The sequence below is a fragment of the Agelaius tricolor genome, unplaced genomic scaffold, assembly GCF_023055355.1.
Source record: "Agelaius tricolor isolate 1412-34295 unplaced genomic scaffold, bAgeTri1.0.p SCAF_11, whole genome shotgun sequence".
Classification (NCBI taxonomy): domain Eukaryota; kingdom Metazoa; phylum Chordata; class Aves; order Passeriformes; family Icteridae; genus Agelaius; species Agelaius tricolor.
Window position 1 is genome coordinate 3361714 of NW_027269271.1, and position 24212 is coordinate 3385925.

A 24212-nucleotide genomic window follows, 5' to 3' on the forward strand; every position below is an offset into this window, starting at 1 on the left:
ATTCCAGTGGCAGGGATGTTAGTACCCATCCATCCTCTTGCACACACTGCCCTGGCAGCTCCTGCAGATTTTCCAAGGTGGGTAAGGATGATGCTTTCATTCCTGTTTCAGGTTGAGACCTGCCAGGAGGGTTGTGCCTTCTCCACCTTGGATGCAGCAGGATCAATTTACCCACTGGCTGAATTTGATCCATTAACACTTCTGTAGCTCTGTATTCACCTTTTCTGTCTCTCTCTGCTGATTTCTATCTCTTCTCTTCTTTGTTTTTCACTTCTACTGTGCTTCTAAATTATTCTCTGCCAGGGTAGAAAAAGCATAATATAAAAACTACTATTTATGGCTTTTTACCATAAATCTGATGCTGTGAAAAATACCAACTCTTTATGTCCAGATAGTGACCCCTTTGCAGGCATATGTGCAAATTAAACATTTCCCACCCTGTTATAACTTTGAGTCCATCGCAGAGGTGGATATGGACTCGAAATTCCCAATAGAGATGGGGCAGCTCAGGCAGATGTGGGTCTGAGGGCAGTAACCATGCCTTGCTGAGTTCCATATCACCCACCCTGCTCTCCTCAAGGCAGGATTTGTCCCATGCATGGCTCATCCAGCATCTACACACCTGATGTTAAAATCCCAACAACATCACCCTGACTGGAAGCCCATCAGTTTGGCTTGGCTGCTGCTGAAGCACTCAGGGATGCAGATACAGGGGGTGTTGGGAAGGGTGAAAGTTTGACAAGAAAGTCTCACAGATATGGATGCTTAGCAGAAAAATTTTTAAATGTAGAGTCTGATGAAGGAATAGAAATGAAAGCAAGTTTTGATACAGAAGAAAAGAATTGCTGAGCCAGTCTTACTGGATAACCAAGGAGGCAAAGAGTATGTTAGTTAGAAGGGGGTTTTATGACTTAGAGCAAAAGATAAACTCACTTCAAACAAGATGTTTTTACCAAACAGAAAGATAGCACAGGCAAACAAGTCAGCAAAGTTGCAAGTAGAAAAAAAGTCTCAGAATTTTCCACTGCAAGAAAACTGAAAAACAACTTCAGCTTAAACTGTAATGTACTAACTTTTAGTGATTGGAGAATAGTAACATGAATACGGTAATTAGAGCAGTTATGATAGGCTATAGATAATAGTTAAGGTATAGATTTGTTCTGCTGTATTAAGATGCTCAGCAAAGAAAAGTATAGAATGCAATGTAACCAAAACCAAAGGGTCTCCAGGCCTGCCTGCAGCTGGAGCTGACATCTGTGGGCACAGCTCTGTCACCCACCACCCTGGACTGCTGTAACATCTTGGATGGAATAAACTGCATTTTGGAGAGCTGCCTGGAGTCCTGCATCTCCCATTTGAGCTCTTAAGGGGGAAAGAAGCAGCTCCTTTTCCCAGGAGTGTGCCCTGTGCTGGGAGCAGAGCTCCTCCTGCCCTGGGTGACCTTTCCTGGGCTGACTCACTGCCACCAGCAGCTCCTGGTGCCTCACACGTGTCCCCTCTTCTTTGCTGAGGTCACAGCAGCATCCTGCCTGGAATCCAGGCCAGGGAATGTGAAATCACCCATTCTCCCCGTGGGTCAGTGCCCCAAGCAGGGGTTTCCAGCAGGGCAGCGTGCCCCGGTGCCACAGAGGGAAGAGCCCTGGGAGCCGTGCCAGGGCTCATCCCTCTGTGCTGCCTCAATCCCGGAGCAGATGGGGGGTTTCACACCCTTCCCTGGTGTGTAAGTGATTGCTCCTGGATGGTTTCCAAGCCACATACATGCGCCTGCTTTAATTTATGCACGCTTGCTTTGTGTGAGAAGACAGCAGCTGACCAGTGGTTAAGAAGACTGAAGGCGCTGAAAAGGTCTAAAATTAGAGAAGGAATAAGAGCTGCTTCCTCCAAGCCCCAGGGCTGCCTGGGCTGCTTCCAGGAGAGCCTGGGAAGTGCTTCCAACCTCCCTGATGCAGCCCTGGGACTGCTGCCCTACTGAATCCCCCTGCTGAAGCTGAAAGGAATCTGTGCCTGCTGCACCTCACCATGTCCATAGACTGCCCCACCGTGCTCTGGGACAGCACAGACATGTCACCCTGATTTTTTAAGATTTTCTAAGCCTTCTGATGTTGACATTCTTGTAGCAAACTTTTTTACACACTTTCTGTAAATAACTTGTTGTTTTGCATTCTTTTATAGAAGAAAAGAAATTTGATAAACTGTTAGTTTGTTCAGTGTCATTGGAGAGGTGGCACTTTCACCCTCCAAGCCACTGTCACTTTTAGAAAACTATAAATGTAAGGGTCAGAAAATAAACTTCCCTTTTCTTCACCTGGAGAGCAGTGGTGTGTGCACTCGTGTTGTGACCTATAGTGACACAGACCTTTATCCCTTTGGGATGCTTTCCAGGGGACAGGGGCTGGTAAAGTGCCAGGTGGCCTTGGGACCGTTCCTGTCCTGTTTACACCAACCTCACCTGCCTTGTTAAACATGCCCCTGCCTCGCCACCCTGACTGCTGGCCCTTTCCCAGGGAGAGTGAGGAGAGTGAAGGAAACCCACCAAACAGCAGGAAAGGAGGCGACCTGGGACAAGAAACAGCACCCATGGAGCTGCTGCTGCTGCTGCTGCTGCTGGGTCACACAGCCAATGCCACTGTCACACCAGAGTCACAGCAGGCTGTGCTGCAAACAGGAGATTTTGGCACTTGGTGCATCGATGCTGCAGGCACCAAGCTGCCACAAACACAATTTCAAAGCTGGGGGAGCCCCTCTTTCCTGTGCCACCCCTGTGCCACAGACAAGGACATGCCATGTGACAGGTCCTGCTGGGAGGAGCAGCCCACGCCCAGGTGTGACACCATGAGCTGGAACATGTTGGAGGATTGTCACTGCAACTCTCTGCACTAAACTTCTGTCCCTTATCCAGCCTGTCAGTAATGGCAACAAGAAGTTGAGCTCCAGAGAGCTCGAGGTGTGTGGTAATAGCTGTGGCAGAGACCTCTAAAGCTGGCTGGACTTCCTAGGAGATTTTGGAAATAGCTTTGTGGGTTTTTCAACAACCTCTGGACCTTATCAAAGTGTATGAAAGGCCACAGGCTTCCTATTTGCAAGGGCTGTGGTCAGAGGTTATAGCCAGGTGGGAGTAAATCTCTTCTCCCCTGTGACAGAACTGGAGGAAAGAGCCTCAGGTTGCTCCAGAGGAGGTTTAGATTGGATATTAGGAAACAATTCTTCACTGAAATGAAGAATGAAACAGGCAAACAAGGGCAGTGGCAGAATCATGGTCCCTAGAATTGTTCAAGAAAAGTGTGGATGTGATGCTCAGGAACATGTTTAGTGGTGAACAAGGCAGTCCTGAGTTAGTGGTTGGACTCAGAGGTCTTAGAGGTTTTTCCATCTTTAATGATCCTGTGGTTTTAGGGAAAGCACAGCTGCTCCTGCCAAACCTGGCTTCTTTGGCTTGCCTAGCTTGAGCCCTGAGCTGTGAGCATCCTTAGGGTCTCAGCTCCTGCTGGTGTCCCCAGTGGGTTGCAGGGGACAGACATTGTGCTCCAGTCTGCTGGGACAGCTCCTGGGACAGCACTAGGTTGGCTGTTCCTCCCTGGAGGGTCTCATTTGGCCTGGAGAAGGATGGCTGTTCCTCCCTGGAGGTTCTCATTTGGCCTGGAGAAGGAATCACATATCTCAGGGTCATTCCCTCATGCATCAGGGCTGAGTGTGATCCATACACAGGAACAATCCATGTCCAGGTCCTGCAGCCTCAGGACAGATGTCAGATCAGAAAGATGCATTTGAAGCAAGTGGAGATGTGTCCCAGAGGTCCTTGTGCCACCAGGGCAGAGAGAGAAGGCAGCACATCAGGTGGGTTCCCATCCCAGCTCTGGATGAGTCCATGCAGGGAGCTCCATGCTCTGCTGGGATCTCTGATGGCAGCCTGGCTTTGTCCTCACCATAGGAATAGCCCTAGAACCAGCCACACCTGTTTGGAACCCCCTGGCATTTCTCAGGGCCTCCAAGCAATGCCAGCAGATTTGGCAAGGGTCACCCTCACAGCCTGAGGCCTCCATGCCCTGCAGATCCTCCCTGTCTCCAGACATCATCCCAATTTTTACAAGTCTGGCAGGAATTAGCCTAAAACCCTTCCCTGGCTAACAGGGACCACTGAATGGTGACATGGAGGGGACACTGGGTGTCCCCTTCCCCTGAGCCACCCCAGCCTGTCCCACCAGGACATGCTGACCTGCAGCCCGAGCCATGCTGTGAGAAATAGTAAAGGTAAGAAGATTTTTAGGAAGTTGGGAAAAGTAGGCTTTAGAAATAGGAAGAATAGAAAACTCAGAACTAGTGTGTTGTGTCTTGTTAATAGAGAGCAGACAAGCAAGCACTGTGTGAAGCAGGTGTATGTGTGCCTTTAGTAACTGGCTAAAACAATTGTCTGTAAGCTTTAGCAATGTGCTGTTGGCTAGGAAGATTTTTAAGTGCTCTGTAACAAAGAAATCTTTAGCTGCTGCTGGTTGTATGTGAGCTTTGCCATCTTTCTATTGTCTCAACCATGTAATGAGGCTGATGCTGCAAATAAAACCTCAAAGAACATACCCCAGCACTCCTGTCCATAAAAACTCCCCAACACACCATGCCTGCTCTATTTTACAGCCAAAACAAGCCATAAATCCCCCTCCACAGAGCTGGAAGGTGCAATTGCTTTTCTGTGGTGCAGGTTTTATCTTGTGCGACTCGTGGCATCACGTGAGGGAAATCTGTAAGTAAAAGTCAGGCTGGAGCCATTTATAACAGCAGCACTGTGATTGTTACTCCTGACAGCTGCAATTACAGGCACTCCCTTCCATCTCTGCACGCCGGGGGAGAACGGAGCCAGCACCAGGAGCAGCTTTTCCAGAGCTGCATCCCTGCCAGAATGGACCTTGTCACCCATAGGCAGGGATCACTCAGGAGGGTTTCAGGGAAAAATGTAGGATGGGGTAACCCACAGCAAGCAGGATCTGGGGAGGGGTGCAGGCTGCAAGGAGAGATCATCAGGTGATGTTCATCTCTGTGGAGAGGACAGAGGACAGGGGATTTGTGGCATTCACATTCCCTGAACATAACCCCTTCGCCCAGGGTTTTTCTCCTGGGGAGCTGGAAGGCAGTGAGAAGCCACAGAGAAAAAGAAAACAATTCTTATCTCATTTGCATCTCCTGTGCTGTGCTCATGTGGAATGTGTTTAAAGATTGTTTACCCAAGGTAATTGCTTAATTAAACTCCAGTGTGAGTTGTTTTAACTCATTGGCCAATCAGGGCCAAGCTGTGTCGGGACTCTGGAAAGAGTCACAAATTTTCATTATTATCTTTTTAGCATTCAGTAAGTATCCTTTCTGTATTCTCTAGTATAATATAGTATAGTATTCTTTAATATAATATAGTATAATAAAGTAATAAATTAACCTTCTAACAAGATAAAGTCAAATACATCATTCTCTCCCCACGTTGGGGATGCCTACATTTACAATAGGGATTATCCAGGGGCTCTGCAGGGATGAACAGCAGTTCCAAGCCCTCACTGGGGAGAAGCCCTCCTGGTGGCCCCAGATAAGCCCAAGGTGGGGTGCAGGAGAGGGCAGCACCCCAGCAGGATCACTGCTGGGCACTTCTTTCCAACAGCACAGAGCAGATCTCCTGCCTGGGGGTGTTTGGTGTGCTCCAGGCAGGTCAGCACTGCACTGCCAGCAGCCACAGTGGGCAGAGGGCTGCCAGGGAATGTGGGAGCTGCACCAGGGATGCAGAGAACCCTGCCTGGGGAGATGGAGAGGGAAATGAGGGACATCCATGGTCTTGCAGTGACAGGGCAGTGACAAATTATTCACTCAATGTGAGCCAAGGGGGAGCTGGCAAGAAGCAGGGCAGTGTGGAAGTGACAGCCCAAACTCAGCTGGGCTCTCCTGCTGAACACCTCAGCTCTGTCTTCTCCACACAGTTTCTGGGCAACTGAAACCTCCAAATTGAGCTAAATTTCATCATTATCCTGGTGAAAAACCCCACGCACAAGAAGTGACTTTTTCTTTTGCTCTTTTCAGTGAATAACACCGTGGGGTTTCTTTCACAGCTAAGGCTCTGCTGTGGTTGTTGTGTGGTGACCCCACCACATCCCTGAGCAGCCTATTCCAGCATCTGACATCCTTTTCCTGAAGAAATTTTTCCTAATATCTAACCTGAACATCTCCTAGTGCAGCTTGAGGCCATTTCCTCTCGTCGTGTCTCCTGCAACCTGGAGTAGAGATTGATCTCCACCTGCCAACAACCTCCTCTTAGGGAGTTATAGACAGCAATAAGGTCTCCTCTGACCCTCCTTTTCTTTGGGTCAAACAGCCAGACTTTCCTGCTGGAAAAGGAAAAAAAAAAAAAAAAGATAGGATAGAAGAAGCAGGAGGCTGAATGAAATGAAACAAAAAGAAATGTTTTTGTGTTTGCTTAACACCAAGCAAAACACTCTAGGTCAAGCAAACCAAAACTTCTCCTTTCCATTTCCATTTAGAAAACAGAATACACACAACATTTCATCTAGCTGCCCCAAACCAAAAAGACTCAGTGCTGAGATATCTCTCTCCACAGAAAGATTCCCTATTTGCACAGCTCCAGCTGCAACCTTTGAGCCTCTGGCCAGTTCCTGTGTTGCAACCACACCGGTGCTGATGTCAGCCCAGCAGGGCTTGGGGCATGCTTGGGGATCAGTGCTCAGCACCTGCCAGAGGAGTTTTTCCATCAGTGTTTCAGAGGTTGAATGCTATGCCAGGAGAAGGCAGATTTATGCACCTCTGAGGGGGGTTATGCATTGCTCCTGATTTGTATTCAGCACGGCGCAGGAATTTATGGAAGGAGGGGATTGATGTTTTATTGATATCTAAAAAAACCTATGTGATGGATGTGCTAATTGCACATTTTTTCTCCCAGACTCCCTTTATTATACACAAACAAATGGCCCTGCTGCTTTAACAAATGCAGGGAAAATGTGCAATGGAGCCAGACTCCTTGGAGGTGATGCATGAGAGGGGGGCCCTGGCTAATGCCAGGGCAGAGACCTCAGTTCTTTGTTTAACCTCTTCCCTCTGCCAGTATTGAATTTTGGTTTCCTGCGACTCCATTTCCATTTCATGGAAATCAGGGCCATGCTGTGGGGTCCTGGCTGCTACAGCAGGTATTGGTTCCCAGAAATACTGATTGAGTTGTGCATTTGCTGTGCCTTGCTGAGAAGGGACACACAGAGGAAGAAGGAGCAGGGTTTTTATCTCTGCTAAAGCAGTGAGAGTGCAGAGGAGAGGGGCAGCACTCAGTGGTTGTTCTCCCTCCTCCCTCTCCCCCTGCAGGGGTGAAGGTGAGCCAGGTGCTGCGATTTGTGTAGCAACACATGTTAAAAAATCAATATTCCTAAAGGAAATCCCAGGCACACAGCGCCCTGTGAGCCTGAGCCCCAGGCAGTGCTCCAGTCAGGGAAGGAGGGGGGCTCTGCTCAATGCAGAGCTCTGTGCTCTGGGGTCTGCTTTCTGCACAAGGCATGTGGGATCTGGGGAGCCACCAAAACAGGAAAAGGACCTTCTGGGTGCAGGACAAAGAGCAGATACACGAGGTGGTAGCAGCATGGAACAGAAGGTGGGGTAAAGCCCAGAGCCCCAAGCATCGCACCCGAGCGCTGCCTGCCCAAAACTGGCACAGCTTGGGTTTTCACAGGGAGGAATTTGTCATCCTGGGGGCCAGGAGAAAAGTTCTCAGCCATTAACCTCGTGTTCTGCCAAGAAATGGCTTTGGCAGGCAGCTGCCACCCACGCAGCTCCAGGCTCCATGCGCAGGCAGGGTGTGGGGTTGTTGGCTTTGACAGGGCTTGGTGGTGCCCTGCAGGGGTGTTTGGTGAAGGCTCAGGCAGGAGTGAGCCCCTCTTGGTCCCTCCCATGCCCTGGCAGGAGGATGGTGGGAGGCACAATGGGGAGGAGGGTTCTCCCCCCCGGGACATTGGTGCCAAATCAGCCAAAAAGGGATGAGGGAGAAAGAAAAGGAGAGAGGCAGGATGAGAACATATGCAACGGGTAGTCTGGAGGAGCTCAGGGGACAGGAGGGGACATTTATTAACCACAGGAGCAGCTCTGCCAGGTTGACATGATGCCTCAGGTTTAGCTTTTATATATTTCAGATTCTGTGCTGCTTTAGTGTGTGGGTCTGAGCTTCCTACGAGGGGATGCTGAGCTCTGTGCACAGAGGAGGGAGACAAAACAATTCCTGCTCCAGCTGGGGACCAAGGACAAATGATCCAAATCTCAGGCCCAGGAGCACAAACAATGTGGGCTGAAGAGAGAAAAACAAGAAGGATGGGACTGCATGGGCTGGAGCTGTAATTGAACAATTAACTCCAATATGCAAATGAACCAGAACTTATAAAAGTGAGAGACCTTGTGACCGGTTGTTCATTTTTTGTGACCATTTTGTGTCCATCTTGGGTGCAGCCCTGGCTGGGCTCTTGTGCTGCCCAAGGTGGATCCATTAAGGCCTTTTAATAAATCCCTACTTTATTCTTTAGCTCTGTCCAGTCTCTGTTCTAGGTCAGCCTTGACAAGGCATCAGATGTTTGCTGGGGACTCTGCCACAGGAGGAGAGTGCCACTCACCCTGAGGAGCCACACACGTGCCCAGCCTGCTCCTCCTCCAAATGCAGGTGTCTCCCACAGTAAAAGGCATGTCTACAAACCAACCAGCTCCTAATTGCCTCATTCTCCTTTTGTTGTGGGGAAAAAAAAAAAAAAAAGTAATCATAGCTTAGCTCACAGGGATCCTTTCAGATGTTGCTTTCAGGCTTGGTGTGTGTGGTGGCCTCTGCCCTCTGCACAGGGACAATGACAGGTCCCCAGGCTGACCAGCAGGATGGATATGATAATTATGCAGGGATATTTTTTCTCTGCTTGGCACTGCTGGTCACAGCCTGTTATTGTGTCTTTGCTATCCCAGCGTGGGACCTGGGGCAGACCCACACACACAGCCCTGCATGAATTTTTGTGCTATTTGGTGCTTGTAATGCTTCTGGTTTCGTGTGTTCTGCAGCCAGGGCTGGGGGAGTGGGCTGAATTTGACTTGTCCCATACTGGGGTGACTGGGGGCTCTCCCAGCCCTGCACCACCTCATGTTTGCAGGGGGGTTGGTGCACCCAGCACAAGGGCTGGGCTCCATCCTGCTCTGTCCCAGGCTGCTGGGAACCAGCAGTGACATCGACATCATCCAGCACAGCAGGAGCACTCTGAGCCCAGCATCCCCAAAATCAGCATTTCCACACCAGGCTCTCCACGGGCACCCTGCACCAAACCTGCTCCCACGCCGGCTGGAGCGACGGGGTGGGAGGAAGCATCAGCCCTGCCGTGCAGTCCCTCTTTAGAAAAAAAAAATAAATAAAAAGGCAAGGAAAAAGTGAAGAGAAAGGAGCTGTCAGTGCTCTAGAGAAGGAACCCGGTGGGGCAGGGAGGCCTCTCTCACCATGGAGACGCTGCGGAGAGCGTGCGGAGGCTGTGCGCTCCGCTTTAGCTCCCGCCAATGCTTTTCACTCTTCTCCAGCTGCTCCAGGCGGGTGCCCCGCTGCCAGCCCGGCCCGGCTGCCCCGGAGACACCCGGGGCTGCCCCGGAGCGCCGGCGGGGCCGGGCTGGAACCGCTGGATGGAGCCGAACGGGGCTGCTGGGGAGTGGTGGGAGGACGGGAAATAAATTTTTAAAAAATTTTAAAATTAAAAATAAATTAAAATTCATCAAATAATATAAAATAATATTTTTTCTATTTTACAATATTTTAACTGTTAAAATATCTTATTTCTTGTAATAATTTAATAATAAAAATAAATTCAATCGTATTATAAATAAATAGTTTTATTATATATACTTATACTATATATTATAATACGTTTATATTTTATATAATATAACATAATATATATTATATTATATATTATATATAATATATTATATATAAATTATATATTACATATATAATTATAGATATAATATATAATATATATTATATATTATATTATTATATATCATTATGATGTTACATATGATAAATATATATTATATATAGTATATATTTTTATATTATAGAATATATTATATAAAATAATAAATATACTGTACAATATATAATGTATAATATATAATATCTAATACATACTAGATATATTAGATATGTGTATATATTAATATAATATAATATAATATAATATAATATAATATAATATAATATATTTATTTTATATATATAGTATGGTTGTTAAGAGATCAAGAGCATAAAAGCCAAGCTATTCCTGCCGTTCATGGAATGTCTTTTTTTCCTACAGATCCTGCATTTTCCTCTGGAAAATGGGTGGAAAAGTGGGTGCACGCATTGCTCACAGGCTGCTGAATGGAAAAGGTTGGCGTTTTTTCCTCTGAGCCTCTTCACAGCCTCACTGGGTGCCAGAGGCTTTTCTTAGAGGTGGAAAAAGCCCCAGCACAGCCAAGGCAGCGAGCTGGAGCATCACAGTGGCAGGCCCTGAGGGAATGGCACGGCGCGGTGTCGGGGGAGGGTTCGGCTGGTTTTTAGAGAAGGGTCCCTCACCCAGAGCGTGGTTGGGCACTGAACAGGCTCCCCAGGGAAGTGGCCACAGCATCAAGGCTGACAGAGCTCAGGAAACATTTGAACAACACTCTCAGGCACACGGTGTGACTCCTGGGGCTGCGCGGGGCCAGGAGGGGCGCTCCGTGATCCGTGCGTGTCACTTCAATTCAGGATATTTTCTATCTTATGGGTGAGTCGGATGTGGCTGCGAGACCCCACATGGAGATACCACGGCATGCGCGGGGAGCACCTTCACTCTCACCCATCATCCAGCGCCTCGGGGTGACACAGGGACCCCAAAAACCGAGAGCCCCGGCCCGCAGCCCTGCAGCACGGAGCGGGCCGGGCCGAGGGGCACCCGGGGCACTCAGGGCACTCGGGGCACTCGGGGCTCCATTCGCCGCGGCCGGGGGTGGAGGAAGGAGGGAGACGGGACTCGACAGCTGTGCCCGGTAGAGAGAAACTTTCCGCCCGAAGCAGATCCCGGGATGAATATAAATATAAACAGCCTTTGGGATGGCTCTTGGCTGGGACCCCGGGCAGGGCAGGGCAGGGCAGCGTCATCCCTGGGAACCGGGCACCGCATCCCGGGAGGATCCCGGCTGACACCGGCTTCATCCGGGCTGATCCCGGACATTGTGTCCCGGGAGGATCCCGGCCGGTACCGGGCGCTGTGTCCCCGGAAGGATCCGGGCGGATCCCGGCGGGTACCGGGCGCTGTGTCCCGGGCGGATCCCGGCCGGTACCGGGGGCTGTGTCCCAGGGGATCCCGGCTGACACCGGGCGCTGTGTCCCGGGGGGATCCCGGCCGGTACCGGGGGCTGTGTCCCAGGGGATCCCGGCTGACACCGGGCTCTGTGTCCCGGGCGGACCCCGGCCGGTACCGGGCGCTGTGTCCCGGGGGGATCCCGGCCAGTACCGGGCTCTGTGTCCCGGGCGGACCCCGGCCGGTACCGGGGGCTGTGTCCCGGCGGACCCCGGCCGGTACCGGGCGCTGTGTCCCGGGGGGATGCCGGCCGGTACCGGGCCCAGTATCCCGGGCACTCGCCCCGCACTCGCCGGGATCCCCCCGGAGCGGCCCGCGAGTGCCCTCCAGTGGTTCCCGGCAGGAAGAGGAGGAGGAGGAAGATGATGGCGAGGAGGAGACGGCGGCGGCAGCCCCGGGACGGGAGCGCGGGGGACGCGGGTGGCAGCGGGGCGCAAAGGGGGTTTTGGGAGGCGGGAAGGATTGCCCTGAGAAGCTGTTCATCCTGGAAGTGTCCAAGGCCAGGCTGGATGGAGCTCGGAGCGCCTTGGTGCACCGGGGAGGTGTCCCCGGCCATGGCGGGGAGTGGGACTGGATGGGCTTTGAGAGCCTCCCCCTTAACCTGTCCCCTGTGCTGGGCACGGCGGAGGTCACACCCTGAATCCTGCGTCCAGTTCTGGGCCCCTCAACTCAGGAAGGACCATAAGGGGCTGGAGCAAATCCAGAGAAGGACCAGAGCTGGGGAAGGTGCTGGAGCAAAATTCTAGTGAGGAGCGGCTGAGCAAGCTGAGGATGCTCAGGGGACATCTCGCTCCCTACAAGCCCCTGACAGGAGGGTGGAGTGAGCTCAGTGTCAGCCTCTTCTCCCCGGTAACAAGCGACAGGATGAGCGGAAACAGCCTTAAGTTACGGCAGGGGTGGTTTAGATTTCGTAATAGGAAAGTTTTTATGTGGAGGGTGGTCAGTCTTTGGGACAGGCTGCCCAGGGCAGGCACCATCCCTATAAGCCGTCAAAAAACAGTTGGATGTGGCACCTGGCGACAGGCGGTTGAGTGGTGAACGTGTTGGTGCTGCTGGGGAACGTTTGGACTGGATCATCTCGGAGGTCTTTCCCCACCTAAACCATTCTGTCACTCCCCGTCATGTCGCCGCTCGCCGACACGCGGATCTGCGGCCGCCCGGAACCGTCGTGCTCGGCGCGCGTTTCCCGCAGGCGGCGCAGGCGCGCGTACCGAGGCGCGGCGGGGGAGCGCGTTGCGGGGCGGACCGGGGCGGGCGCGGGCCGCCATGGCGTCGCCCCCGCTGTCGGCGGCGGGCGGGAGCGGTGGCGAGCTCAGCTCGGGCTCCGAGGCGGCGGCCACGGGCGCGGCGCTGCCGGACCGGGACCTGCCCGACCGGGACCTGCCCGCGCTCTTCGAGCAGGCGGCCGAGCGGCTCCCCTCGCTGCTGCCCGCTGCCAGCAAGGAGCAGCTGCTCTATCTGTACGCCCGCTACAAGCAGGTGAGGCGGGACCGGCGCACGGGCTGAGCGGGCCGGGCCGGGGGGCGAGAGCGGAGCGGTGCCCCGAGGGGCCGGGCCGGGGCTCTGCCGGGGCCATGGGCAGAGGGGCTGCGGCCCAAAAGGTGGCAGCGGTGCCGGGGAGGAAAGTTGCGTCCCGGGGTGATGGAGGAGCGGGGGTGTCTCCCTCCGGGACAGCGGCGGCGGGGGTGGATGGAGCCCGGTGGGACAGAGCCCCCGAAATTTGGGAAATCCCGGGGGGAGAGTGGTTGGGGAGTGCCCCAGCGGGAAAGGAGCTGGTGGGCAGCAGCTGAACATGAGAAGGCCAAGGGCTGTATCAGCCATGGTGTGAGCGGCGGTAAATAACGCAGAGAAGAGAAATTTTCAGTTCCAGCAGGACCAGCGCAGTGAGAGACCCCCTGCGCTGGGCATGGGTGAGGCTGCATCTCAAATTCTGGGCTCGGTTTTGGACTCCTCCATTCAGGAAGGACACTGAGGTGGGGGAGTGTGTCCAGGGAAGGGAACTGAGCTGGGGAAGGGTCTGGAGCACCAGTCTGGTGAAGAGCAGCTGGGGGGGCTCAGCCTGTAGTAAAGGAGGCTCAGGGGGAACTTTGTTGCTTTCTACAACCCCTGAGAGGAGGTTGTGGCCAGGTGGAGGTTCTGCTTCTGAGTAACATGTGACAGGACAAAAGGAAATGGCCTTGAGCTGTCCCAGGTGCAGTTCAGGATGGACATCAGGAAAAATTCCTCACTGGAAGGGTGGTCGGGTGTTGGAAGGGGTGCTCAGGGGAGGTGATGGAGTCACTGCTCTTGGAGGAGTTCAAGAAATCACTGGATGTGGCCCTTGGAACCATGGTCTGGTTGTCAAGGTAGTGGTAAATCTAAGGTTGGACTCTGTGATCTCTTTTCCAAACCAAATATTCTCTGAATCCATCACCCTGGTGCTTGTTCCTCACCTCTCACCCTCACTGGTGAGGGTGACCCCGATGCTGCATCCTTTGAGCAACAGGAACCAGACTCAAGTTCTGCCAGCAGAGGTCCAGGCTGGATATTAGGAAAAACTTCTTGCTTGAAAGAATGGGCTAGTGGGCACTGGAATGGGCTGCCCAGGGAAGTGGAATGGATGGAATGACCATCCCTGGAAATGTTCAGAATCCAAGCAGAAGCAGCACTTTGCCGTGTGGTTTAGTGGGAATGGTGGTGTTTGGCCAAAGGTTGGACTGAATGATTGTGGAGATCTTTTCTCCAGTTAATGATTCTGTGGTTTGGCTTTGGCAGAGTCCAGGGTGGTTGAAATTGGTGGGGAGGACCAGCTGCACACCTGAGCTGGTTGGTTCTGGGGGTAACCTTGCACACAGCCCCCATTTCCCCTTCAGGCTGCGTGAACTGAGCAAGCCATGGGGTGCATCCTGTTGGAATACACAATGTAGCTTCTTCCTGCTCCTGTGGCAGAAGTTACATAAAACAAACTAAACAAAGCACTGGTTGCAAAGGACTGTAACAATCGCTTAACTTGGAGAAACACAAAACTCTAAGTGTTGTTACACCCAGAATATGAAAGAATAAAACTATAAATACAGGCTGGATGGAGCTCTGAGCAACCTGTTATGGTGGAAGGTGTCCTTGTCCATGCCAGGGGGTTGGAACCAGGTGATCTTTCAACCCCAACCATTCTGTGATTCTGTGGCTCAGGTGTGTGGCAAGAGGTGCTGCCTCAGCTTGAGAACTGAGTCCCACTCATTTGGATGCACAGACAGAATTGGGTGTGCACATCTTCCATACATGTTCCTCCCACATGGATTACCTGTGTCCTACTACTGCCATGTATAAGTGCTCTCAATTTTTTAGTGCAATATTTAATTATCCTCTAAGCTGGCAGCTCCCAGGCTGTGGTTTCTGAACCAGTAATTATGTTAAAAGCAGGCTGGTCACGTGAGGTTTTGTTTTCAGACTGTGCTTAGTGCTTAAACAGGACTCCAGGTTTCTCTTCCCCTTGTGAGAGAAAAAGGAGGGTAGGAAAAATAAATACAAGGAGAATTTTGCCATGCCCAAGATGAGAGCAAAAAGGTGTCTTTTCTATATTTTTTGTCTGGATTCTCAGGATGCTTGTTGCAAATAAAATATTTATTTTTTGCTCTGTTTCAAGTGCTCTGTGACTATGCTGGGTGGAAATGGGAAGGGATTGCTTGCTTGTCAGCTCATGATTGTCCCCAGACTACAGAGGGTTTCCTTCTGTTAGCTCTGTAAGACCAATAAGTTTAACGTTAAAAATTGCAAAAACCAGAAGCTGTTTCACAAGAGTTTTGATACAAGTCAGGAAAAGCTGACAATTAACACTTTGTCAGCACAGATTTCCAGTTGCTTCCCACTGACAAGAACAGGGCACTTCTGTGTCCTTCTCCTGTGTCCCTGCCCAGCCAGGATGTGACAGCCAGTTCCTTTGTGCTCCTTGGTTTCAGGCTGTGCTTGGCCCCTGGATTTCTGTGTCTCCCCAGTTCAGAAAGGTGCCCTCCCTGTTACAGAGTGCCTGGCAGTGCAGTGCTGGCACTGGAGATGGGAGAGGTTTGCTAGCACAGCCACTGCAGGAATATGCCCTGCTAACTTTAAGTTTTGCAGCATTTTGTGCTTTAAATCAAAATGAGGGTGTTTAATGCAAGTTTTCTGTGTTTAATTACAGCAGCTGTATCAGGATGCATAACGAGCTGCTAATATATTACCCCCGTGGAATTGCTGGCACACAAAAGGTGCTGACTCAGATCTGTCCAGTGTCCTTGATTTGGCATCCTTGTCTTTTCCCAGTTTAGTGTTTTGTGTCACTAAAGGCTTTGATTTAAGATACAGCATCATCATAAAAGAGGTGACAGTAACAGCTGAGCTCTCTGTTAAAATACTGTATATAATTTATTTCAAACTGTTTGGGTATATAGGCATTTTCCTGGAATTTTATTACCTTTTATTGGAGGCCATTTCAGGATTTTATTACTTTTCTCTCTGATTTTGTTTATGTGTCAGAGACCTGAAAATAAGGGAATTGCTTAGTTGTCATCTCCAGTGAGGTTTTTAGAAGATGTTGCTGAGTTTATGACTCTGCCCCACAACAGGGGGAACAGACTAGTCCACAAGGCTCTGGACTGGGACTGATTTTTCTTCCCTTCCACTACTTTCTCTGTGGCTTTGGGCAAGTCACTGGTCTGGGCCTTGTGTCTGTAGTGGTGAAGTGAAGGGAGTGCTTGCCCATCATGGGGAGGATGTAAAAATCTGAGGTTCAGAAGGTGCAGCAATGGAGACCAGTGTAGCAGTGCTGATTTAGATAGGGGAGGGGATCCAGAACTTGCTGGAAATTACTGGACTGGAAAAACTGCCCTGCCAGGAGGAGGATGTGTCCATGCAAATGTTGAGAGGTGCTGGCAAGTTGGAAATCCACTGCTGATGGCAAAATGGGGCCTGTACAGTCTCCCAGTGTGGGCTCAAGGATATAATACCAATTTTGCATGATGTCTTGTGGGCTGTGATGCCACAAGCCTGCCCTGAACACAGGAATTTCTGCCTGCAGCTCCCTGTTTCATGGAACCGTGCCATGGCACTGGCTTGGTTGTCACCAGTGTCACTCTCTTCTCTCTGGGACATGCAGTCCCTTGGTCATCGTGTCCCCTCCTTCTGTGGTTGGTGTTTGCTTGTCCTTCCTTACACCCCATTTTCAGTCAGGGCTTTCCCATAGGTTGGGACAGAGCTGTGGATGGGAACAGGCAGGAATTGCTGTCTTGAAAAAGCAATTTAGCTTATTTGGCTTGTGTACAGTCCTGCTGTCCATGGAGGTTCTGTTCTGCTCCTTAGGGAGGCTGCAAATACAATTCACCTTACAAGATTTACAATCAGGTAGGAACATTTGGCTGGAACACCCTGCTGTATAAATATATTGGCAGAAAAATTAGCAAAGGACCATTCACCCACCACCAGGGAGGGAGAACCAGTCGTGGAGTAAGGTGTGAGGAGAATCTCAAGGTTTCTCACAGTGTGGAGCAGCAGCTGAAGGTGCATGGGGATGGTGAACAGCATTAACACATCTCTGAGCATCTCTCCCTCTTCTGAATGTCATTGACCTTCAGCTCTCAGGTGAAGGCCTCATCCAAGGTTTCCAAATTTATTTTGGCCACAGATGGAGCTGTGGCTGCAGACACTGCCTGTTTGGGGCTGCCTGGATCACGTTTGTGCCACTCAGGAGAATTGTGCCTGCAGGCAACTCAGCATGCAGAAGCAATGCCAGGAAGTTTTTAATGCATTCTGCCTGTCATGTTCTTTTAATGCAGCTGATGAACTGTAAGTGAGGAGAGCTGAGCATCAAGTGACCAGTCAGCACCCTAGAGACCTTCAATAATTATTTTCTGGACACAGAATGAGAAAGTCTTAATTTAAAATACTAATACAGGCTCTTGGCTTCATGCTGGCTATGGAGTAAAACAGCTTTTGAGGTCCTCTAGGGAAGTAGCAGAAGGACAGAGTCCTGCACAAAATTATTTTGCCTTTTTTGTCAGTATTGGCATGTTTAACTCCCTTTCCTCAGCTGTCAGGCTCAGATCCTCTTTTATGTTAAATTCCTCGTTGGTTTCTCCTGCATTGTGAGTCTTGCAGCAAAGAGAGAGGAGCCAAAATCTTGTGTTTTATTCTTTCCAACAAAACCCCTGCAAGCCTTTTTAATGTGCCTTAAAATAGCAAACAGGGCACAAGTGCACTTTTTTCCCCTCTTGATGGATGAAATTTAACTACTGTTCCTTGATTTGTGTTACTATCAATGTTGCTAACAGTCTTCCCCAGTGCTAGAACAGCCTTTGAGTGCCAAATCTCCAGAGAGGAAACTGCTGTCGTGTTTTGATGATGGCAGTGGAAAATTAATATTAAAACAGATTTATTTTTTTTATCTATCTTGGCCAATTTCTGCAGGTTGGCTGTTGAACTAAAGAATTGCCAAGCAGGCGTTTTCCATACAGATAATGAATTTACATTTTATTCCCTAGTTTGTTTTGCTTTTTAAAACAAGTGGTCCAATCCACCTCAGAGCATAGAAAAAAAAACCATTTAGACTACATGAATTGTGACTGATTTATAGAACTTAACTGTTGCTAGCCTATTCTCCTATTTCTCCCTGAAATGCAATATGTTGTTTTAAAGGCCAGCTAAGATGTTCTAATTTGGATGAATTGCTCACTGGGAGACAGTCAGATGTACAGAAAATTAATTTCAGTTACAGTCACTCATATCCTCTAATACTTTAAATGAAAACATAGTGTAACTAATAAATATCTCTCAGCACGGGCATGCTCTCTTTAAAGCCTGATTAATGCTTCCATCCTCAGCATAAAATCCCCACCCTGTTAAGGTGAAGAATTGTTCCTTGATTTAAGCACTTCACCTGCCTGAACACTTGAGCATATTTCATAAAACATTTGCTGGATGCAGTTTGGTTTTGCTTGGTTAACAAAACGTTTCTCCAGAAGCCTTTGCCCACCTCCAGGCTGTACCTGTGTCCCCTCCCTGGGGTCCCCATCTGTGCTGTGCCCTGTCTTAGGGGCATTTGCTGTGGGAGCTGCTTCCCAGGAGCTCTGTTCTGGTTCAGCTCTGATTTCTACCCTTTCACCCATCATTCTGTGTTAAAAAAAAATTACACATGGAAAACTGCCTGAGTCCCTCTGGCACCAAGTTCATTTTACACTGGCTGTGACACTTTTTTTCCATATATCTATCCCTGGGTTCTGGCTCATTCCCTCTCTTCCTTGTGTTTTTTCATTTCAGCCCCCACATACACATTTTAATTTCTGCCTTGCTTCTGACACATTGGCTCATCTCTGGCACTCAGGCCTTGACTTGTCTCTCATGCAGTGCTTCCTGCAGCCAGGTGCCTGGGAGCAAATTCAGGAGCTGCCTGGCATTCCTTTGCTCCAAGTTTGTCCCCTTGCCTTCCAGAGGACCTTGAAAATAATTAAGCAAAGTCTGTTTACTCCAGCTTTGTGCGGAAGCAGGTGAATTTCAGCAGTAATGAATAATCATCTCTGTGGAAACCCTAATCAACAGAATTTTTCTTTATCCTGGTGGAGGATGAGGCATTTGGCTGGGTAATAAACATAACATTAGTGAGAAATCACTCACTGGTTATCCCTGTGGGTAATGCATGCAAAAGAAATGAGCTGCACGACAAAATTGCTTCCCGTGCATCATGCAAAGAAAACCCAGGGATGCAGAGGTGCTAAAGCAGGGGTGAGATGTGGTTGATGAAGTTTTTTCCCAAAAACCTTTTTTTTTTAATGGCCTTATGACATGGTTACCCTGAAACCATCAGAACACTGAATTTTCCTTGTGCAAGTCCCCTTTATTTTGTTCTGACAGAAGGAAATTTCTTTTCTTTAGGTGAAACTTGGAGCCTGTAACACCCCCAAGCCAGGCTTCTTTGACTTTGAGGGAAAGCAGAAATGGTAAGAGGAAATCCTTATCATTCCTAGCAATTCTGGCTGTACTTTTTGTTCCATCTTGTCTCATCTGTAGACAAATTATGGACCTAGGGGAGTTGCCCCTGAAATAGCTTTAAAATTCTTTTTTTAACAGGGAAATGTTTGCTGCTATGCCTGATACAACTGTGAAATACCAGAATCCTTTATTTACTGTCTTCATCCAGAGCTGGCATGCAATACAGCAAAAATCTGAGAACAGCTGCAGCTCTGTGAACACAAAGTGTGTTCCAGCCTGGAGCAGGATCCCCTGAAAGATCCTTTCACAACAGAGCTGCACTGACAGTGGCCATTCATGGCCTCAGAGAAAAGTTGACCATTTCAAGCTGAATGAAAGATGGCTTTGCATGCCCTGAAAGGGTTTTGATGAATCTGTTTGCTGTGTTCCACTGATGTCCCTATAAAAACACCTTGTGCTGACTCTGAGGGGCTCACTGATGTTTTCCTGTTGCTCCTAGGGAGGCTTGGAAAGCCCTGGGAGACACCAGCCCTCACCAAGCTATGCAGGAGTACATTGCTGCAGTGAAAAAACTCGACCCCAGCTGGAATCCACAGGTAGGAAACGTGGAATTATCATTCAGAAAACCAACCAGCATTTGTCTTTGTGAAGCTGCCAATGGTTCAGCTTCTCACAGGCTTTAATTGCTGCATGGCAAACTTCATTTTGAGCAGATTAAAGTCTAAATTCGTTTCTAAAACTCTCCTTTTGTTGTGACTGAAGCATGAAGAACCATCTCTTTCATTCATAATGATCTTCATTACAGCCAGCTCATGCACAGGGTTGGTTTGGCTGTAGTGATCTAATTTATTTTGCTCTTATTGGTTCATGCTGTATTTAGCATGTAAAGATACTTTTTATCCTTTTCTCATCCTTCTCTTTTCAACTACTCTTTAAATGTTGATCAATAGAAAGCAATCTCCATGAAAGTGACATGAACTGAATGATCAATTCTAAAAATGTTTCCTTTTTGTTTCCATGCAGCAAATTACCAAATCTGATTATGATTAGGTACTCCAACATAACAAGTCTGTATCTGTGTGTTATAGGGAGACTGTACTGTCATTTTAATTAATTTGTCTTTCATCTACCAGGTTTATTACTTGATTGAATCCTTAAGGATATCTCCTGTTTATAGACTGACTTTTATACAATTTTTAAAGAGGATTGCTCTTTAGAAAAAGTATAGACTTTAGAAATAGAGTGGAGATATTTCACTAATAGTAAAATGCTGAAGGCATGGTAATTTCTTCTCATGGTAGGAAATTTGTTCTTCTATACTCCTGTGCTTTGGAAGCAAAATGTTATGTGAGTACAATCCTGTGAACCAAGAATTTGATTTTGAGTTGTCTTCTGATGCTGTTCTTGAGGTTTAAGGTTAATTTTTTTTTCTTCACTAGTCCATGTTCCATGCCATTCATAGTGTTTTTGCAGCAAAGAAAGGCTGTCATTTAGAAAAAATCCTTTTTAATGCCCTTGGAGAAAATAGATTTATGTGCTGTGCAGTTAGCCAAAGTTGGCTGCTTGCTGGGTAAATTCTTGTCCAGGCTAAAATTCTCATACAGAAATAAAGTAATTTGTAAAAATCCATGTATAATTCTGAATGAAGTAAGTGTCAAGTGAAACACATTAATATTAATTTTAAAATGGAAAGAAAAAATCAAACAAAATACTCAGTGCTTTCCTGAACAAATCGTTCAGCGTGGTGACAGGTTTGGCTTTTTGAATATTCCCTTCACTTCCTTGCTTCAGAGAAATACTGTCAGAGCTGTGAGCTTCAGGTTACAAAACTGTCAGCCAGGAAAGAGGTGTAATATGTTTTTACAGAACAAATATTTCAAAGAACCCATACAGCAAACACAGAAAGGTTGGCAGCACTCTTCCTCCCCTCTTCCCCTAAGGTAAAAAGGTTACCTTAGCAGAAAATGTAATTTAAAAGTCAGCATTGAAATAAAGATGGCTTTGCTTTCTTCACAAGAATTCACCAGTCCTTCTTATTACATCATCCTTTTAATTCCACTTTTATAGGACCAAAATGCTCTCAGGAGTCCTCTCATGCATCTCCTGCTGCTCTCCCATTTTTCCTTCTCCCCACCAAATCCACGTTGTGGAGCCACGAGAGGGAGCTCTGTTCTTTAAAATGATGGAGATGTATGTGTCAGGAGATGGAGATAAAATAGCTACTTTAGTCTTCAAATTTCAAATTGGATTTATAGAAAAGAGCTGTGGGTACATTACAAAGTGCTTCATCACTGTCATTGTGTTTCCTTTGCATGCTCATCTGCTGGGTTCCTTCAGATTTTTCTTATGTACCATAGATTCTGAATTAAGCACTCCAAATGCTTGGTTTGAAAGCAGTATAAAGTGCACATTACAAATTTTAAAACTTTGGCTTTCATATCATTATGAATCATAAATAGTAATTACAGTACAAAAGTGTTCAATTTCTTGTTGTGCATCCTCATGAATTTTGTTATTTAAAAGCCTTCTCAATGTTCCCAACTTACTTTTTCTTCAACCTTTCATCTTATCTGTTAATGTTGTTCTTTGTGTTATTTTAAATCCTCGACAGTCTCCTGTTTCATAGATTTGCCAAAGGGCTTTATTAAGTAAGAAGCCTTTCCCTTCAGTAAAATTTTAAGCTTAAAACCACTTATTTTTTTCATAGGTTCATTTTTTTCCTCAGCAGATTTGCTGCTGTTCTGCAGCCTTCAGGCTGTCAGTATTTTTGTTAACAAATAGAATGGAACTAAATGCAGTATTTCTTATGCAGTCCAAATAGATCCACTTTTTCATTCCTTTTTCTTGTTTCTCCATTGATTCATTCTTTCATATTGAAGTTTCTTCAATTAGTACAATTCCAGCATCAGATTTACCTGCTTTAATTTAATATCTTTGTTTTGGATGGAAAAAAGAAACAAACTTGAAGTAAAAGGATTCTGATTCAGGAGGATTGCCCTGAATTTGTGTCCAGAAGCAATGAGAATTCTAACAGCAGCACAAACCTCACCTGCTGCTTCCTGTTGCTGCTTCCTATTCCTGCACTGACTTTGGAGTACCCACACCTCATTAGGAGACAGCTGAATGTGCAGAGGCAGCAGCATAGCTGTTCTCTGCTCTCTGAAGTTTGTGTGCCATTTTTGACTGTATCTGCTTGGCTATTTCCAATGTGCTTTAGTTTCTTTTTCACCCTTGCTGCCTGCAGGTTGTCTCATAGTCCTGCCTAATCATCTCTTTCAGAGCTTTGTCTAAAACCTGGGGGAAAATGATCATAGTGCACTTATTTTCAGCAATTTTATTTGCTGGAAAATCTTTAAAATTAACAGGTAACCTTGAGGGTGTTTGAGGTGAGGTCCATCCATGAAGCCACGGGAATCTCATGGCTGTGTTGGTCTAGAACAATCCCAATTGCTTTTCAGGATGTTCTGCAATCCAGCCCTTCTGAAAGGCTGAAGAAGACCTTCAGCCAGGTCTTACTATGTGTTGTGGGTTGTTTTGCTCCTTTTCCCAAGAACAGCTGTTAGCAGGAGGTCAGGAATAGTCTTTTCCATGCTGTCTCCATTCTCCTCTTGATGCAGTCTTCCTTCGTCATCTTCTACCTTTGAGCACATCTTTTGTTTCTCGTGAGTCATTCCTTTCAGTCTGAAGTTCCAGGCAGTGGAAAGGTAATTGCTTGGACCAGCTCAGCTCTATTTGCATATTTCAGAGACATCACCTGTCCTTCAAGTCTATTCACTCTTCCTCCAGAACAGAGAATAATTTATGAAGCCATTCTTTTGCGTTCTCCAGCCCCAAACAGAAACATTTCACGCCGTCAACACCTCCCACTGCTTCGGGTCCTTTACAAAGGAAGATGTGTCCTGGCTGCTTCTCTTCTCCTATGTTCACCTGTCCTCTTCCTGCTTTACTGGCAGCAAATGACAATTGCTTTTGGTGGCTTTGGCTGGTGTGAGGTGGTGGTGACACTCACCTGCCCTCCCTGCCAGCCATGGAGTGCGTGTCCCTCTGGCTCTGCATTCCCACTCTGATAGATGAGTAATGCCATGATTGACTCTCACAATTAATGGACAAATATCATGGATATAGGTTAAGAAAAGTTTTATAGATTTATAGTTATGTTTTACCCCCTCGTGTGGTTATCAAGGGACAGCTGGAGTTGGGATACCTCGGAGGGCTGGCTTGTCACTATGGTGACATCTGACCTCCAATGAGGATTTGAGGAAGAGATCTCCACCACTGGACAGCGAAGAAGGGGTTGATGGACAGAACTTTGGGAAGGGTTAAAAAGGGAAAACCTCCATTGTGAAGGGGGGCTGAGCACATGGCAGGGAAAATCTTTTGCTCCCAGCGCCATAACCTTTTTTCTTTATTCAGTCTTCTGTTGAATTTTTGATAAGGTTTAATAAACCTTCCTAAACTGTGAAAAGTGAGCAGCTATTTCTCACACCACTGCCATGGTGCTGTTCTGCAGCCTCAGCAGTGGGCTCAGGGATTTGGGGAGTGTCACCTTCAGAAGATGGGTGTCACCTTCATGCAGTCACTTTGTTCTCATGTACATCGCTGCATAATCGGGCACTTCAGCACTCACAGATTTGAGAGTCATAGTGGCTGTTTGCAGCCCCCCACACATTCCCAAATTCTCATCTCTCTTGTGGATATCACAAATTCCCACTGGGTTCAAGTTTTTCAAGCCCAGAGAAGCAGAAGCAGGCCAGCACTTCGTTTCTTAGCAGCATGGAACAGTCCCTTCCACCGAAGCCCTGTCGCAGGGGCCGTGGGTGGAGGTGTGACACCACACTGCAGGGGTGGCCAGGAGCTGTTATTGATCTGTTCTTGTAACGAGATGGTTATATGGCACAGCTCAAACAATCAAAATAAATAATAAAA

The 24212-nt window shown here is 48.0% G+C and overlaps 1 protein-coding gene across 1 annotated transcript in view; it reads left to right on the forward strand.

Moving 5' to 3' along the window:
* The first annotated feature begins 12575 nt into the window (after nt 1-12575).
* Nucleotides 12576-24212, forward strand: part of ACBD6 (acyl-CoA binding domain containing 6) — an 82183-nt gene continuing 70546 nt past the window's right edge. Inside the window, exons 1-3 of the mRNA XM_071435847.1 lie at nt 12576-12833; nt 19230-19294; nt 19786-19882. Of these exons, the coding sequence (XP_071291948.1) occupies nt 12621-12833; nt 19230-19294; nt 19786-19882 (375 nt within the window). The 5' untranslated portion in view covers nt 12576-12620. The remainder of the gene's footprint in view (nt 12834-19229; nt 19295-19785; nt 19883-24212) is intronic.